A 14,891-nucleotide genomic window follows, 5' to 3' on the forward strand; every position below is an offset into this window, starting at 1 on the left:
GTGTGAAAAACCAAACATGACTATCTAGGGTTTTTCATCTGTGACTATTCCAAAGGTATTCACCACCGTGATTATCTTCTAGACTAGCTCAATTGTGGATTGTGCTTGGTGAGAAAATCAATTGTGGGAACAATGCTAGTATATATTGCCACCTTAAAATTGAGGGTAAGCAAACAACTTACATGTGGAAACCCATAGTTATTTCCTTGCACCATGGTTCCCTTAGTTCTAGTCCGTGTGAATGCCTTTACATCTGCTAGAGTGACATTTTATTCAGGCAATTCTGGAGGCTCCTCATTGTCTCCTTTAACATAGTCCCAAAATCCTTTACCCACCATTAGGAAATTGGTCATTCTAAACTTCCAAGCATGGAAGATGTTCTTATCCAGCTTCTCGCTAACAATTTGATTGATTGCGTAAGACATTTTTGCCTCTAGTAACCAGAAACTTGCAAACAGATAATTTCTATATGCAACATGTGACACAACAATATCTTCTATGCCTGCCCACCAGCGGTACTTCAATACAACTTGTATGTCACCAGGTGTGACCAATGTACATGTACATACACCCAAGATATGCAATCCATATGCAAACATCGTCTGCACTCCTAAAGTGTACTACTATACTACAATAACCAGATTTTGAGAAAAGATAGTTCTCAACTAGAACTTCTCGGAACTACTCGAAAACACCTTGTAGTGATCGAACGGAGATCGAAATGTGCTCGAAATGCGAACATGTTTTTAAAACTATAGTACAAAGTACTGCACATCTTACAAGCACCTCTAAGCCTATGAAGAAATCTCCTTAATTGAAGATGTGTAGCTCTCGGAGCTACCCAGGGGTGTCATACCTAATCAAGAAGGGGAAGAGATGATGATTCTCTTACCTGTGTACCACTTCCTTTCTTGATTTGTTCTTGTCTCTTGCTTGCCTCCTTAGCTCTCACACAACCCAAAGCTCTGATACCATAAAGGGAATGCAGGGGAGAGGGAGAGCTTGAGTTCCTTGTTGCAAGCAAACACACACACACACACACACACAAGAGAGAGAAAGACATAAGAGAGATAGATGGCTGAGTTTTCTTCTATCTTCTTCTTTTCTCTACAACCATATAAGAGTATATATTGGTCAGTCCCCATAGTGTGAACTTGGCTATATGAGCTGACACTTTAACTATGCCATAACTCTAGTACTCCAAAGTGGCTATCACACAGCTTGACATCCACTGGTAGCATATCAACCATAATATCACCAACCATGACAATGGCATAAGTGCAGAAGGTATCACCTAAGCGGGTCATCAATGTCCCCAGCACTAGTTGAGCTTGATATCTCAACACAAGGCATGCTCAACATGGGGACGTAAGACACATGCACGAAGGCAAGGTAGCGCATGACATGCAAGGGTGCATGACACACAACATACACAAGCATAAGGGACAGAGGTTTAGGGTAGCGTATAGCATGAACAAGCACAATAGGCATGTAGGGCATGCAAGTGTAGGGCGCACATGCGTAGGTGACCAGGGTGCATGGGTGTGCGAATGGACATAGGGTGTACGTAGGCATGCATAAGTGTAGGTGCATGTAGCGCACACATGCACAAATGTGCATGTAAGTGCAAGTAACATGCGTGACTGTTCGCGTAGGTGTAAGTAGCAAGCTAAGTTGCATTATATGTTATACACGAATAAGGGCATATTTAGTCAAATACACTTAAAATACGATCGTATTATTCCATGCCACATTGGACATTAGTCGACTTAATGTTTTAGTCCCAGTAAATCCATCGTATGGTATTCGATCAAATGTCATACGATCGAACGACATGCGATTGAAAGGTATTCTATCGTATGGCTTTCGTTTGAATTCTATCGAAACAATTACTATTAGCCATATAAGCTTGCTTATGGGCCGCATTGTCATTGTACAATTCCCCGGGTTCCTACAAAAGGACCTCTTGCCACTTGTGGTAAGAAAAAAAAATCTAATTTAGTTAGAACTATTAATTTAGGCAATTTAGGTAGGTTGAGACCCTTGTATTTCAACATAGTTCACACTAGGGTTAGTGAGTCTAAGTAGTTAGAATCCCTTGTGTTTGAACATTGTTCACACTAGGGTTTAGATCAATTAAAGTAGCTAGAATCCCTTGTGTTGGAGGTCAATTAAAGTAGTTAGAATCGCTTGTGTTGGAACATTGTTCACACTAGGGCTTAGGTCAATTAAAGTAGCTAGAATTCCTTATGTTGGAACATGGTTCACACTAGGGTTTAGGTTAATTAAAGAAGCTAGAATCCCCTGTGTTGGAACATCGTTCACACTAGGGTTTATGTTACTTAAAGGAGCTAGAATCCCCTATGTTGGAACATAGTTCACATTGGGGTATAGGTTATTAAATTGCAAAAGCTATAATCCCTTGTGTTCGAACATAGTTCACACTCGGGTCTAAGGGGTGGGACATTGTTGATAGACCGTGTTAGAAGCTAGCTTCATAAATGGCATTGGGGTAGTAGGATTCAATAAGCGTGGATATTTGTTGTTATTTGTATTGCTTATTTGTTTGTGTATACAATTAATTTTCAATATGAATTTAGAATTAGAAATAGAAATTTTAAAGTGTAGAATGCATAATGGTAAATGTGTAGGTTATTTTATGGCATCAATGATCATTTATTGATGTAAAGTGTCTCATGAGTCATTTTGTGCTTTAAACAGCTTAAGATTACGATGGGTGGATCCCGAGGGCCTGAGTGGAACTATGTAGAAGAGTTGAAGCGTGGTAGATACACATCTCATGTTAAGTGTAAGTCTTGTGGCCATGAATTTCATGGGGGTAGTGCAACGAGGGTTAAGGAGCATCTATTCAGAGTCGATGTTAATGTTGAAGCTTGTTCTAATCTGCCACCTAACGTTAGCACTAAGTTATAGAAGTATGCTACAAAACTAAAAGCCAAAGCAGTATCCATGGCAACCAAAGGTAACAAATATTGCCACATATTACAGGAATCATGCTCTCAAGGATGTATTGGTTAGGACGAGGATGTGGTATGTCAACAAGTGAATGCGTCAGTTTAGCAAGAGAATACATCAGCTCAGCAACAAGAGAATTCTCCTTTGCAAATTGGGGAACCCTCCAACATGCACTCGACACCTCCTATGTGCACTGCTACCTCAAGACAAAGTAATGGTGTGAGCAAACAGTCTAGTCCACTATATTCTGCCTTTGATCAAACTACAACATTGGAGATGCATTTGAAGTGGACACAAGTGTTTGTTGCTTATGGGATATCATTTAATGTTATGCATAACCCTGTATTTCAAGATGCATTGTTTTGCACAGCAAAAGCAAGATCAAAATTTAATATTCCACCTTACAACAAAATGCGCACAGAGTACTTGGATAAAGTAAAGCATACAATAAAGCAAAGCCTTGCACGTACAGTGCTTGATTTTGTGCCAGGATGTACTATTGCATTGGATGGATGGACAAGTTGTCAAAAAAACCATTAATTAACATTATGTGTATATGTCCAAGGGGCACAGTTTTCCTAGACGCAATTGATACTTCACTTAAAGAGAAGGCAATTTCTTATCTTGCTAAACTGTACGAAAGGGATATTGCCCGTGTGGGTGGTCCAAAATATGTAACTGCAATATGCACTGATAATGCGTCAAACTTAAAAAATGCTCGTCATTTGATTCAGGAGAAATATCCTAAGATTACATGGGTGCCATGTGCTGCACATACATTGAATTTGTTGTTAAAAGATATTGGAAAGATGAGTTTTGTTCAGCCAACTCTTGTAGAAGCTAACCATATTGTGAAATTCATTCACCGCCGACAAGAACATCAATTTACTTATGGACTCTTTTGTACTAAGAGTGATAAGTGCTTGCAAATATTCTGTGCCACAAGATTCGCGAGACAAGCTATTATGTGTTAGAAAGGCTTCTATTGGTTCAAGTTGCTCTACATGAAACTATGGCAAATCAACGTTTTCAGGCGCGGACAAGCAAGCATGCCACCCATACTGTGGCTGCCACGATGTGTCAACTTAGTGACCTCGACTTCTTTTTGGAGTAAGGTACAAAAAATTCAAAGTGTGGCTAAACCATGTACTGGGGGCAGAGGTCTCATGCGCTCTTATGGTTCTCCTTAGCTCTTCGTCCTCTCTTCGCAAGGCTTCATAGTCTTGCATAGTTGTTGCGCTATCGTACCTTGAGTTGCTAGCGTAACTCCTTCAATGACAAAAGATTGAATGTTCATGTCAACATCCGACTATCTCAACACTGCCTCTCCCTACCATTCCTAGGGAGCATTTAAGTGCTTAAAGTGCCACCCGTATGAGTGGCACTGAGTACAAATGCTTGGGGTGTTCTAGCAACTAATGTATATTATAGAATCTACGATATGAGAACCTGGAAATACAACAATGCTACCCAAACCAGTGACAAAGTTATACACTGGTGCTGCCTAAAGAGAAGAGGGAAAGACCTCGGAAGTGATACATTGCCACCCAAAACAGTGACATAGTACTTACACGGGTGAATACAAACAAAAACTTGGAAGTGCACAATGCCACCCAAAACACTGGCACAGTGCACACAAGTAGCAAACAAACAAACCTACAATCACCACTCGTCGCATGCAGTGGTGAAGTAGGCTGCAGTAATCACGCGACGACGTCCGATTCAACGTTGCAGTGACACTGCAATGCAAATGCAAATGAAGATAATTTTTTTTTAAATTTACATATGCTTTACACACAAATTGTTGTCCTACAGTAGTATCTGTAACAATAGCGGAGTGGGACAACATATGCAATACAAAAGAGAACAATGCATTTTTGAAAAATTTAAAACAAATTCTAATTTGAAAACACATTTGAAAATTCTAATTAAAAAAATCTTTTTTTTTTACTTTTTTTACCTATGCAAATGGTGAGAGAGAGAGAGAGAGAGAGAGAGAGAGAGAGAGAGAGAGAGAGAGAGAGAGAGAGAGAGAGAGAGAGAGAAGAAAGAAAGAAGAAAGAAAGATTTATTAACGTCTTCCAAAAGATCGAACTCGGCCTATGAGACAAATCAGTGTACCTGTGTGGGGTATCCTCTGTCATCCCAACAAAATGAAAAAGTATTGAACTAAAAAAAAAAGGTGAATCTGGGTGTGCAATAAGTACAATGAGTGGGGGGGAGGGGATGGAGCTCTACTACTAGGAGAATGCAAAGCTATATGCATGGAGTATACAATCATGATATGCAACCTAGCTAGCTCCATCCTCTACCATACTGGGGGTATAAAATGGTATACATCAATGAAGGGGGTGTCCACAGCTCCCTGAAGAACATGCCTGGGTCTGCTCTGAAGCGAGCCAGTCGCTCCACACCCTCTCTATGAAACTGAGCTCTAATCTCTGTCATCTCTCTTTGGTATAGGCATGGTGTCCAAAAGCCAGGTGTCCTTTGAGGGGAGAGAGAGAGAGAGAGAGAGAGAGAGAGAGAGAGAGAGAGAGAGAAATGGTGAAAATGGGGGGCGATTTTGAGTTTTTTCTTTTGGCGCTTTTTATTTGATCGAATGGCTTTCGATCGTCGAATGATTTTCGATCGAATGCTTTCGTTCGAATATCTTTCAAATATCTTTCGATCGAATCAAATGCTAAAAAAAACTTTATTCCTTGAATTATACATTTATTCACGTATATCCTTGTATTTTTCAAATAATATCATTATATGAGACGTATAATGCAACTTAGGTAGCAAGTGCGGCTGTGTGGCTATGTGGGAGAACACATGGCATGTGCGAGAGGTAGGGTGGTAATGCAAGTGTGCTAGAGGAAACTTGGCATGCACAAAATACTCTTGAGCATCTGTAGCAAAGCATCTCAGCACTTGTGAGCATCTGAAACAGAGCATGGAAGGTAGCTTGACACCCACAGGAGATAAAGAAAGAACTACACTTGCAGGGGTAACCAAAAGCACACGCCAACAGATAGGAGAGTCGCTACTACGAGAGGAAGGCAAATTGGATGGGTAAAGCAGGACATAGTCTAAACCTTTGTGGTTGCGCTTTTTGCTCAGCCAAAGCTAGAAATAAGCTGAAACGTTTGGAGTTTCTATGAGTTTTTGCGAAAAAAGTTTTTGATATTCAAGTTTTAAAATTTTTTGGGTTTGTTTCTTTGTTTTTGTGCATGGAAGCTTTAGAGTGGTTTTGTTTTTTTTTTCAAGATTTTTCAATGGTTAGAATCATTGAAAACGTTCAATTTTTCCTCAAAAGTCACCTTTTTGGATAATTAAATATAATTCTTTCTTTAAGATGCTTTTTTTCTTTCTATAAACTAAGTGATTGTTTTTCATCTTACTCAAATATTTTGCGTGTTTCTTTTGTAGCCTTTTGACACAATGTCTACTCCCATAAGTGCTTCCCACCTTAGTAATCTAAGCAAAAGACCTCTAAGTGACCCAGTTCTTTGGGAGGAGCACACTAAAGTGCACATAGGGGAATCTCTAGGGACTTGACATCGTTGCGTTCTTTGGGAGCTCCTATGAGTCTACATTTTCAAAATCCAAAAGTAAAAGTGACACTAGGTCGTCAAGAACCAATGAGGCAATTACTTTCAACTAACCAATTTCCAGGAGATCCTACAAGAAGAGAGGCACAATAAAGTAGGGAGCTTCCATCTCGACAGGCAAAGTCCATGAAAGGGGATTGAAGTAATGCTCATACAAAGGAGAGAATGGGCTATGTCTAGAATATCAGAATGGGTACACTTGGGCAAAAGTGATAGATTGTTGAAAACACTACACCGTTCCTTCAGGTGGCAAAGAAGAAGGGTCCCTTTGATGAAATTACCACATAATCTTGTTTAATCGGACACATTAAAGAAATTAAAGAGAGAAGAACCACAAATCAATTTTTTTTTTCTTGCATAGAGGAAGAAGACAACAAGGATAATGCATTTGTCCTTAGTTCAAAAGTCTTCAAAAGTGGTTTCATTAACCCACACCAAACAAGGTTTACCATCCAAAAGTGGTTTCATAAACCCACACCAAAAAAGGAACTTACCATCCAAAAGTGGTTTCATAAACCCACACCAAAAAAGGAACTTATCATCCAAGATGGCATGCAAACACGTGGACTATACTACCCGAAGCAAGTTCTCTCAATTCTGTCTTAGAGAAGTATTCTAGAATATAGTTGTGTAAGTCTCTTTGTAACTTCTCAAAGTTATCAACATTCTAGAATACAGGTGTTGAGTTTTTTTCTTGTAAGGATTTTTGTAAAGAAGTCATTTCAAAGTGTATTCTAGAATACTCTTTGAAGTTTGTGCATCTCAACTCGGTACTTTTTTACTCTTCGTTCTCACTTTTTTCATTGCAAAGGTATTCTAAAATATGATATACTAGAAAGTTTTAACTTTTTTTATATTCTAGAATATACTTAAGAGGACACATCAATTCACTTGTTTGTATTCTAGAATACAAGTACCTATTTAGGTTGTTTTGGCCACTCTAGGAATCTCTTTCTTAGTCATCTTGGTGGTTTTGCTACATTACCTTAATGTCTTCTTCTTGTTTTTTGTGTTTTGCAAAACTTTAGTGATGATTTTCACAAATTGATGGACAACATGTTCAATCTTGAAAAGACCTCAAAGGGTGGTGAGGAGTACTGAGAAACAGAAAGGTCTTCACAGGGAAAGTGATTTCAAAAGTCAAAATCAGGACAAAGAAGCCAATCTTTCTAAAGCTATCACAAGTGGTGCAGGAAGAAAGCACCTAAGAAGCAATAAGAGAACACAAATGATTGAGCTTTCTTTTGAGGTAGATATTTTCCCGTCAAGTCTAGGAGCCCCACTTGGAGATGATCTAGATTGCAATGAGTGGAACCTTGTGAGAGAAAAGGATAAGCGGCAAAACATGATAGACGCGAGGCCATTGTTTCTTCTTGTGGAGAACATTAAGCATCCTCCTCCAATTGATTCTTCTATAAATCAAAGAAGACATGGTTCATAGAATTGTTGATAGTCATGTTAGCAACCTTAAACTCTTAAGGAAAGACAATCCCACTATAAATTTCTATAACTTCTTATGCTTGTGGACAAGGAAACTTGTGCTAATAAGAGGAGCTTCCAAAAGTCAAAGTTTGATCAGTACATGTAATTTGTTTTTGGTGGAACTTATCCTTTGCTTGCAAAAAAAGAGTTGTGTGTAGAGTATCCTCATGTTAAAAGTTTAAAACTACTCTGTGCTGGAGTACATTGATTTGACTAATGATGAAACAAAGCTTTTAGCTTTGGACCACAACTTTGATTTAAAGATGAGGTTGTCCATGTCGTTTCTTCAAGAAATTCATTTCTTTCATAACAAATGGGTTAAGCATATCAAAGAAGGAAAGAAAGTTGCCAAGGATTTTAAGATCAAGCTATGTGAGCAAGTTGGACTTATCACCCAAGAAACTAGAAGGGGTGAGAGATCAAGTAAAGCCAATACTAAAAGACTCGATAACTTCTTCTTGCTTGCCTTCTGTGATGGTGAGATTTGGGACCTTCAAGAGGAAATCTTTAAGTTATGGGAAGAAGGAAAAATCATTTAAGGTTGATAGAGAGTGTGCTCTTACTCCTTGTGCTCTAGCTCTCTACCCTATCGTCTTATTCTCTTGGGTGTGCTTATGTGAGAGAGTGCGTGTGAGAGTTCTACCCTCTGGCCCTCTTTATCTTGCTATGTCATGCTAATGAGAGAGTGAGAGTGAGCTATTGTCTTTGTGTGGTGGAGCACAATCTTGCAACAATGGGGAGTGCCAAGGTGTACATAGACAACTCTCATGGTGGTGACAGTGAGAGGTGGGTCTTCTCAAGTGCTAGCTTGCATTCGTGCAGTTGCCTCTTCCATGAGATGGCAAGTAAGCTACTAAGTTCCCCACCACGACATGGGAAAGGTGAGTACTCTTCACTTGGTCAGCTTTGTGTTAGTGCGTGTGCTGTATTTGGGCTTTCCACATAGATAATGTCAACTCATGTAGTCAGGTTCACATTATGGACCACCTTGTATGTTTTAGTAGTAGAGTATTTTCCCTTATAGCATGTACTATTATCTTTATGTTATGGTTGTAGAGAAGAGAAAAGAATAGAAAAAAAAATTCTATCCATCTTTCTTGTGTGCTTGCCTACCCTTATATGTGTGTGTTTGCTTGCAAGGAGTTCAAGCTCACCCTCTCCCCCATATTCTTCTCAGGAAAGAGCTAAGGTAATCCCCATAAACAACACCAAAGTTGTTTAGCATTATTGATGATGTCATTAGGGACTTACCAAGCTCATAAATCAAGAGCTTCACCTTCATGTGTTGGAAGCTTCTTATCAAAGTGGTTCTCCTACACTTAATGTCACACTAATGCAGCTTCTAGTGTTACATTTGGTGATTAAAGCTGTAGCTTATGTGATTACATAAAGCTCTAAGACATATGCTTGCAATGCCTAGACTTACAAAAAGGAGAGAATAGAGAGAAGAAATAAGAAGAATAGAAGAAGAAGCATATGAGAACTAGAGGAGAGAATTGCCTACCCAAACCCTAGGCAATAACATACATATAGAGTTGAGAGAGAGAGAGAACACTTGATTCTATTGCATGAATGGGAATATTTTTCTTACAATCATGTGAAATTGGATTTTATAATTCATAAAGCTTCTCTTACCAAGTCACCAAGGAGTACATGACCCGAGGTGCCCATGACTAGTTTTTAGGCTTTTATAGGTATTAACATATAGAATGCTCATTTAGATAAATTGAGAGCATCTTTAGAGGGATTACTATATGGGAACTCAAGGATCGCAATACATGAATGCCTAAGACGTACAAACATTACGTCCATGGTATTAAAAATTAGATTGCTCATTTGCATGAATTGAGAGCATCTTTAGAGAGATTACTATATGGGAACTCCTCAAGGATCACAATACATGAATGCCTAAGAAGTACAAACATTATGTCCATGGAAACAATTAACAATCAATATGTAATTGTGCTAATGTATGTTCCATAGGACCTTATGAGGTGCAGGCTATTGGTTATAATATTTAAAAATGTATGTTATTGGCTAGAATATGTTACTGTGCTAATGTATATTCCACAAGAAGAATGTAAGGACCTTATAAGGTGTAGGTTATTGGCTAGGCTACTTATTAGAAAAACGAGTCACGCACTTCAAGCATTTGGGGAGAATGTGAAGTACTATTACAAATGCCTTTTCATAAAGATCCAAAGAATAAGCCTTGTGTTTTCTAATTATGTAAATGATTCTTATCATTTTTGGTGCTTTTCGATCATCTCCACTCTTTTATATCTAGATATTCTCTAATGCATAAATATCTGCATATATGTGAGCAACGTGCATGCATGTACACCAAACATGAAAATATTCTTTTTGTGCATGCATGCATGTACACCAAACATGCAAGTATTCTTTTTGAGAGACCTCCTTTAAAAATCTATCAACAATAAGACTTGAGATCCTCCACTCTATTTCAATCATCTTCCCCTTTATTTTACCTGAGTCTTCTCTGTGTGCCCTCCTTTTTAATATACATTTCCCCTAAAACCCTGTAGTTTCTCTTATAACATATATCTACTAACTAGGCCCCTTGAAAGGGTTTATTTATAAGTGACCACCCATGCCAATAGAGGAAAAATATCTTAGGGAAATTCCTACACATCTAGGCAAATAATCTCTTTTAATAACAAAAAATTATGAGGTAATGATGGAACTCAAGAAAGGGATACTTTTGAGTTCATTTTTTTTAACTTGGTCTCCATGAAAAATTTTTCCCCATGTTTATGGAATGTAGTTAGTAGTTGCTTGAAAAAAAAAAAATAGAGCACCTTTCTAGTAATGCCATGAGCGCATCAATTGCAACTTGGTGGCCATGGTATATCCGAATTATGCGAAAATAGACACATATAGAATTTTTCTTTAAAATTTGGCTACTTTACTCCAAACTTTGGCTAGACACGCGCTTGTTGTGTCTTGCACAAGTATATTACTTGTGCGATTCTGCATGGCCTGTAAGTGGGCGGTGGAAAAAGACAATTACAAGTAACATTAAAAAAAGCATTAGTAAGTTAATGATGGATTAAGGAAAAGACCGCCACCCAACCTATAGCTGTTTCACGACATAGTAAACGCCGAAGCTTGCATACGCGGTCGCCACAAGGTCGGCTGCGATTATATCGAGGTGCATGCAGCTCATCTTAATTGAGAAGCGTCCAAAATCACACTCCGAAATGGGTAACCTAGTACATGATCGACACCTAAGTGTATTAGCTCATTTTGAGAGACAGAGAGAGATCAGAGGCTGTAATTTTAAGTAGTTCAATAGTTATGTGAGGAGTGTTGCAATGTTGTTAAACAGCACAATTGCTAATGTGCTCTCGCTTGTTTATCCGGTAGACAGACCTCTGCCTATGAAGCGGCGCATCGAGTCACACGGTAGGGCTTTGCTGCAAGACAATGGCCCGAGGGATGTCGTGTTTGCACCGGCTCCTGCCATTGCTGGTAAATCGAATAACAAAAGCGTCACCATATCTCTGGTCATCATAATGGCCGCCTTGGCAGCTCTAGCGCTTTTCCTTTACAGGGAGTCACGCAAAGCAAAGAGGAGCCAAGACGCAGCAGGAGTGTGGTCATCCACACAATCCCAACCACCAGATTCCGATCACGCGGAGGCGAAGAGTAACGGCGCCCAGGTGCTGCTACCATTCGCGCGCCAGATGCAGGCGAAACTGGCCATTGTCGCTCCAGCTCGTAAAAAACAGCCTGTGAACGATCATCAAGCTGTCGATTCCAAAAGCCCATCTTCCGATTCTCGGAAATTGATCATGCTGCGGGATGGTTGGCCTCCATTCGACATGGACGACCTTCTGAAGTCTTCTGCCGAACCCCTGGGCACAGGTCTCTTCGGTTCCGCCTACAAGGTGAGAATAAGGCTCCGTGACAACGGTGGCTAACAGACATGTTACAAAATTAATTTCGTTATATCAAGGCTGAGATTCTTTATTATCATACTCTTTATGAGGGACTTAGCTATTGTGGCCAAAAGATGAACACCTCCCCGTTTGCTCAATTATTGAAGGTGACGCAAGCTGATCTACCGACTGTTGTGATCAAACACCTCCGAGGTGTGGGCATCAGTCATCGAGAGTTCAAACACCGGATTGGAGACATCGCCAAACTCAACCACACCAATGTGCTTCCTATTGTGGCCTACTTCTTCTCAGAGACTGAGAAACTCTTGCTTTATGAGTATCTTAGCCTTGGCAATCTTTCCATCCATCTTCATGGTAAGATAAGATGAGGCTTCTCTTGGACGTGTAATGATGCGTCACATATTTCATCTTAATGAAGAGAAAAAGGCAAGGAAATAGGCTAAGAGGAGTAGAGGTAGGAAATAATTAGGAAAAACAATTGTTGGGAGGAACACTCAACTAAGGTCGATCATTCTAAGTTCGAAAGGAAAGGACCATCTTCTTATAATGCATGCTTGGAATCGAGAGGTTTGATTGAAGCTCAAAGTGAAAGATTTAATTAAAGGTTTTTTTAGAAAGACTTCCTCACATGACAGTGCTTAGTGTCATATAAATGAAAGAGATTTCGGACCCAAAACAATGAAGAAAGGTACATAACTATGTTAACAATGATATGAAACAAAATAATTTTCATTTTCTTAAAAGGGTTGATATGGAATGAATTTATTTGTTGTAGATTAACTAAACAAAGTGGATACATTTCATGCATGTAAATGTAAGTTCACATTCAGTGCAATATGCTCGAGATGCCAATTAGGTTTTGAAATATGGGCAATTCTTCAAATACATCTTTAACAAGGCCAAAATATCAGTTGAGCACTTAAAATCCATTGGGCCATTTATGAGAGAGACCTTACTACTTTTTAATTAGTTATTCTGTTCTTTTCAAGATAGAGCTGGTTCGAGATCATCACTGATCATCATCGGTGCCAAAAACCTCCTCCTGCAGGCCAGCAGGTGACGCCCTTGGACTGGCCAACTCGCGCTCGCATTGCACTGGACGTGGCCCGAGGCATCGCCCACATACACAGCAAAGGCAGAAACAAGGGGCTGGTGCACGGCAACATCAAGCCATCCAATGTACTGCTCCGGAGCGACTTCACGGCGTGCGTGACGGACTTCGGCCTCACGCAGCTCCTCAAGGCCGCCGCCAGCGTCAAGGCTGCCGCCAACATCGGCTACCGCGCCCCTGAGGTGGCTGAAAACAGCCACCTCACGCACAAATCTGACGTCTACAGTTATGGCGTCCTCCTTCTAGAGCTCCTCACGGGCAAACAGCCCCTCCTGCCGTCCACCAAGCAAGTGCTCGACCTTCCACGCCTCGTTCACTCTTCCATTCATGAAGAATGGACGGCTGAGATCTTCGATCCCAAAATCGCAGGACGTGTTCAATATGAGGAGGAGATGGTGCACATGCTGAAAATTGCCATGGAGTGTGTCCAAACTGTCCGAGAAGAAAGACCCTCCATGTCTAAAGTGGTTGGAATGATGAAAATGGTGAGGGAGTTTGAGAACGTCTCCAGTTCTACTTTCACAGATATTTCGACTCCTGGTGCTCCGAGCGACGGAGAGTTTGTATGAATCTGCATCTCCCACTCTGGGCGTGTCATTGTTGCATAATTAGATTAAAACCATGAGTAGTTAGTGCATTAAGCTTGCAACTTTCCGCACAAGTTAAGAACCGGCTAGTATCCACTTATCGCCTAATTCAAAGTGCTTTCCTCCTTCACTACCTTAACCTCAAGCCATCTATTCTTCCAAAGTTAGCAATCTCCTAAGAGTCTACCTCTTTACTAGTTACATAATGCCCTTCTCTACATAACTTTACTACTAGATACATGCCCTTCTCTACATAACTTTACTAGATACATGCCCTTCTACATAAGCTTTACATTTTTTCTATTTATTGTTCCCTAGTGCTATGACAATGTCCACATGAAATCGCTTATAGAGCGGACAAAGCCAAAAATTTTGGTCACATTGTCCATATTTTTAATACAGTAAATTACTAAATCACTTACATGAGAGTTCAAATAAACCGGCGATTATTCTTTTTCTTAAAAAGTAAAAACCAATGAGTATGCCTTGTCGGTGTGAGCCCATAGTTTATAACATACATCATGTGTAGTCTAAGTTCATTTATTTCAATCAAAAGGAGCAAGTATTTAGCTTCATGTATCTCTCTCTCTCTCTCTCTCTCTCTCTCTCTCTCACACACACACACACACACACACATAACGTGCACACACATGTATACATAAATTCCTCAAATGAATTTACTTTATATTTCTATTTGAAATAAAGAATAACACTACGCTAAAAAATGAAGGATTCCCAAGTAGACAATAAAGTAAAAATATAGGATGCCTAGATAAAGTAGAGGTAGGTTACTCCCTTATCATTGTAGAAATAAATTTTATAAATTTTTAATAATAAATTATAAAAGAATAATAATATTTGAATACCTTTCAACCATGAAGTAAATAAATATGGAATTTGATAATTGATCATACATGGAAATGGCATTAAAGTTAGTGGTTGAATGCTATTTTAATACTAATACATAAACATTTTCATGTTTAAAGTACATAGTCTGATTAAGCCAGTGACAAGGGTACTCCAAGGACCCGAGCCTACAATTGCCAATCATATATTCAGGTTGTATGGCTCAAATGAACCAAAAGACATCTTCATTATGCCATCACTCTATTTCAAAAGTGTCTTTTGCCATGATGTTGCAAGACTCTTAAGGGTTATAGCACATCTTGGGCATCAATATGGAATCATGTACGACAAAAAAGAAAACAAAGTAAAA

General features: G+C 39.4%; 1 protein-coding gene across 1 annotated transcript; it reads left to right on the plus strand.

Moving 5' to 3' along the window:
* The first annotated feature begins 11,290 nt into the window (after positions 1 to 11,290).
* Positions 11,291 to 14,096, plus strand: LOC147631525 (probably inactive receptor-like protein kinase At5g41680). Its single transcript, XM_086807851.1, has 3 exons — positions 11,291 to 11,965; positions 12,124 to 12,331; positions 13,026 to 14,096. The coding sequence occupies exons 1-3, from the start codon at positions 11,390 to 11,392 to the stop codon at positions 13,655 to 13,657; spliced, it is 1,416 nt and encodes a 471-aa protein (XP_086663977.1). The 5' UTR covers positions 11,291 to 11,389; the 3' UTR covers positions 13,658 to 14,096.
* The last annotated feature ends 795 nt before the right edge of the window (positions 14,097 to 14,891 follow it).

The sequence above is a fragment of the Cibotium barometz genome, chromosome 14 (assembly GCF_041138505.1).
Source record: "Cibotium barometz isolate CiBa-2024 chromosome 14, ASM4113850v1, whole genome shotgun sequence".
Lineage (NCBI taxonomy): Eukaryota > Viridiplantae > Streptophyta > Polypodiopsida > Cyatheales > Cibotiaceae > Cibotium > Cibotium barometz.

Coding starts and splice junctions, on each gene's coding strand:
- LOC147631525 (XM_086807851.1), top strand. CDS start 11,390: ATGTTGTTAAACAGCACAATTGCTAATGTGCTCTCGCTTGTTTATCCG. Junction 11,966..12,123: donor TCTTCGGTTCCGCCTACAAG/GTGAGAATAAGG, acceptor CAATTATTGAAG/GTGACGCAAGCTGATCTACC. Junction 12,332..13,025: donor TCTTTCCATCCATCTTCATG/GTAAGATAAGAT, acceptor CTCCTCCTGCAG/GCCAGCAGGTGACGCCCTTG.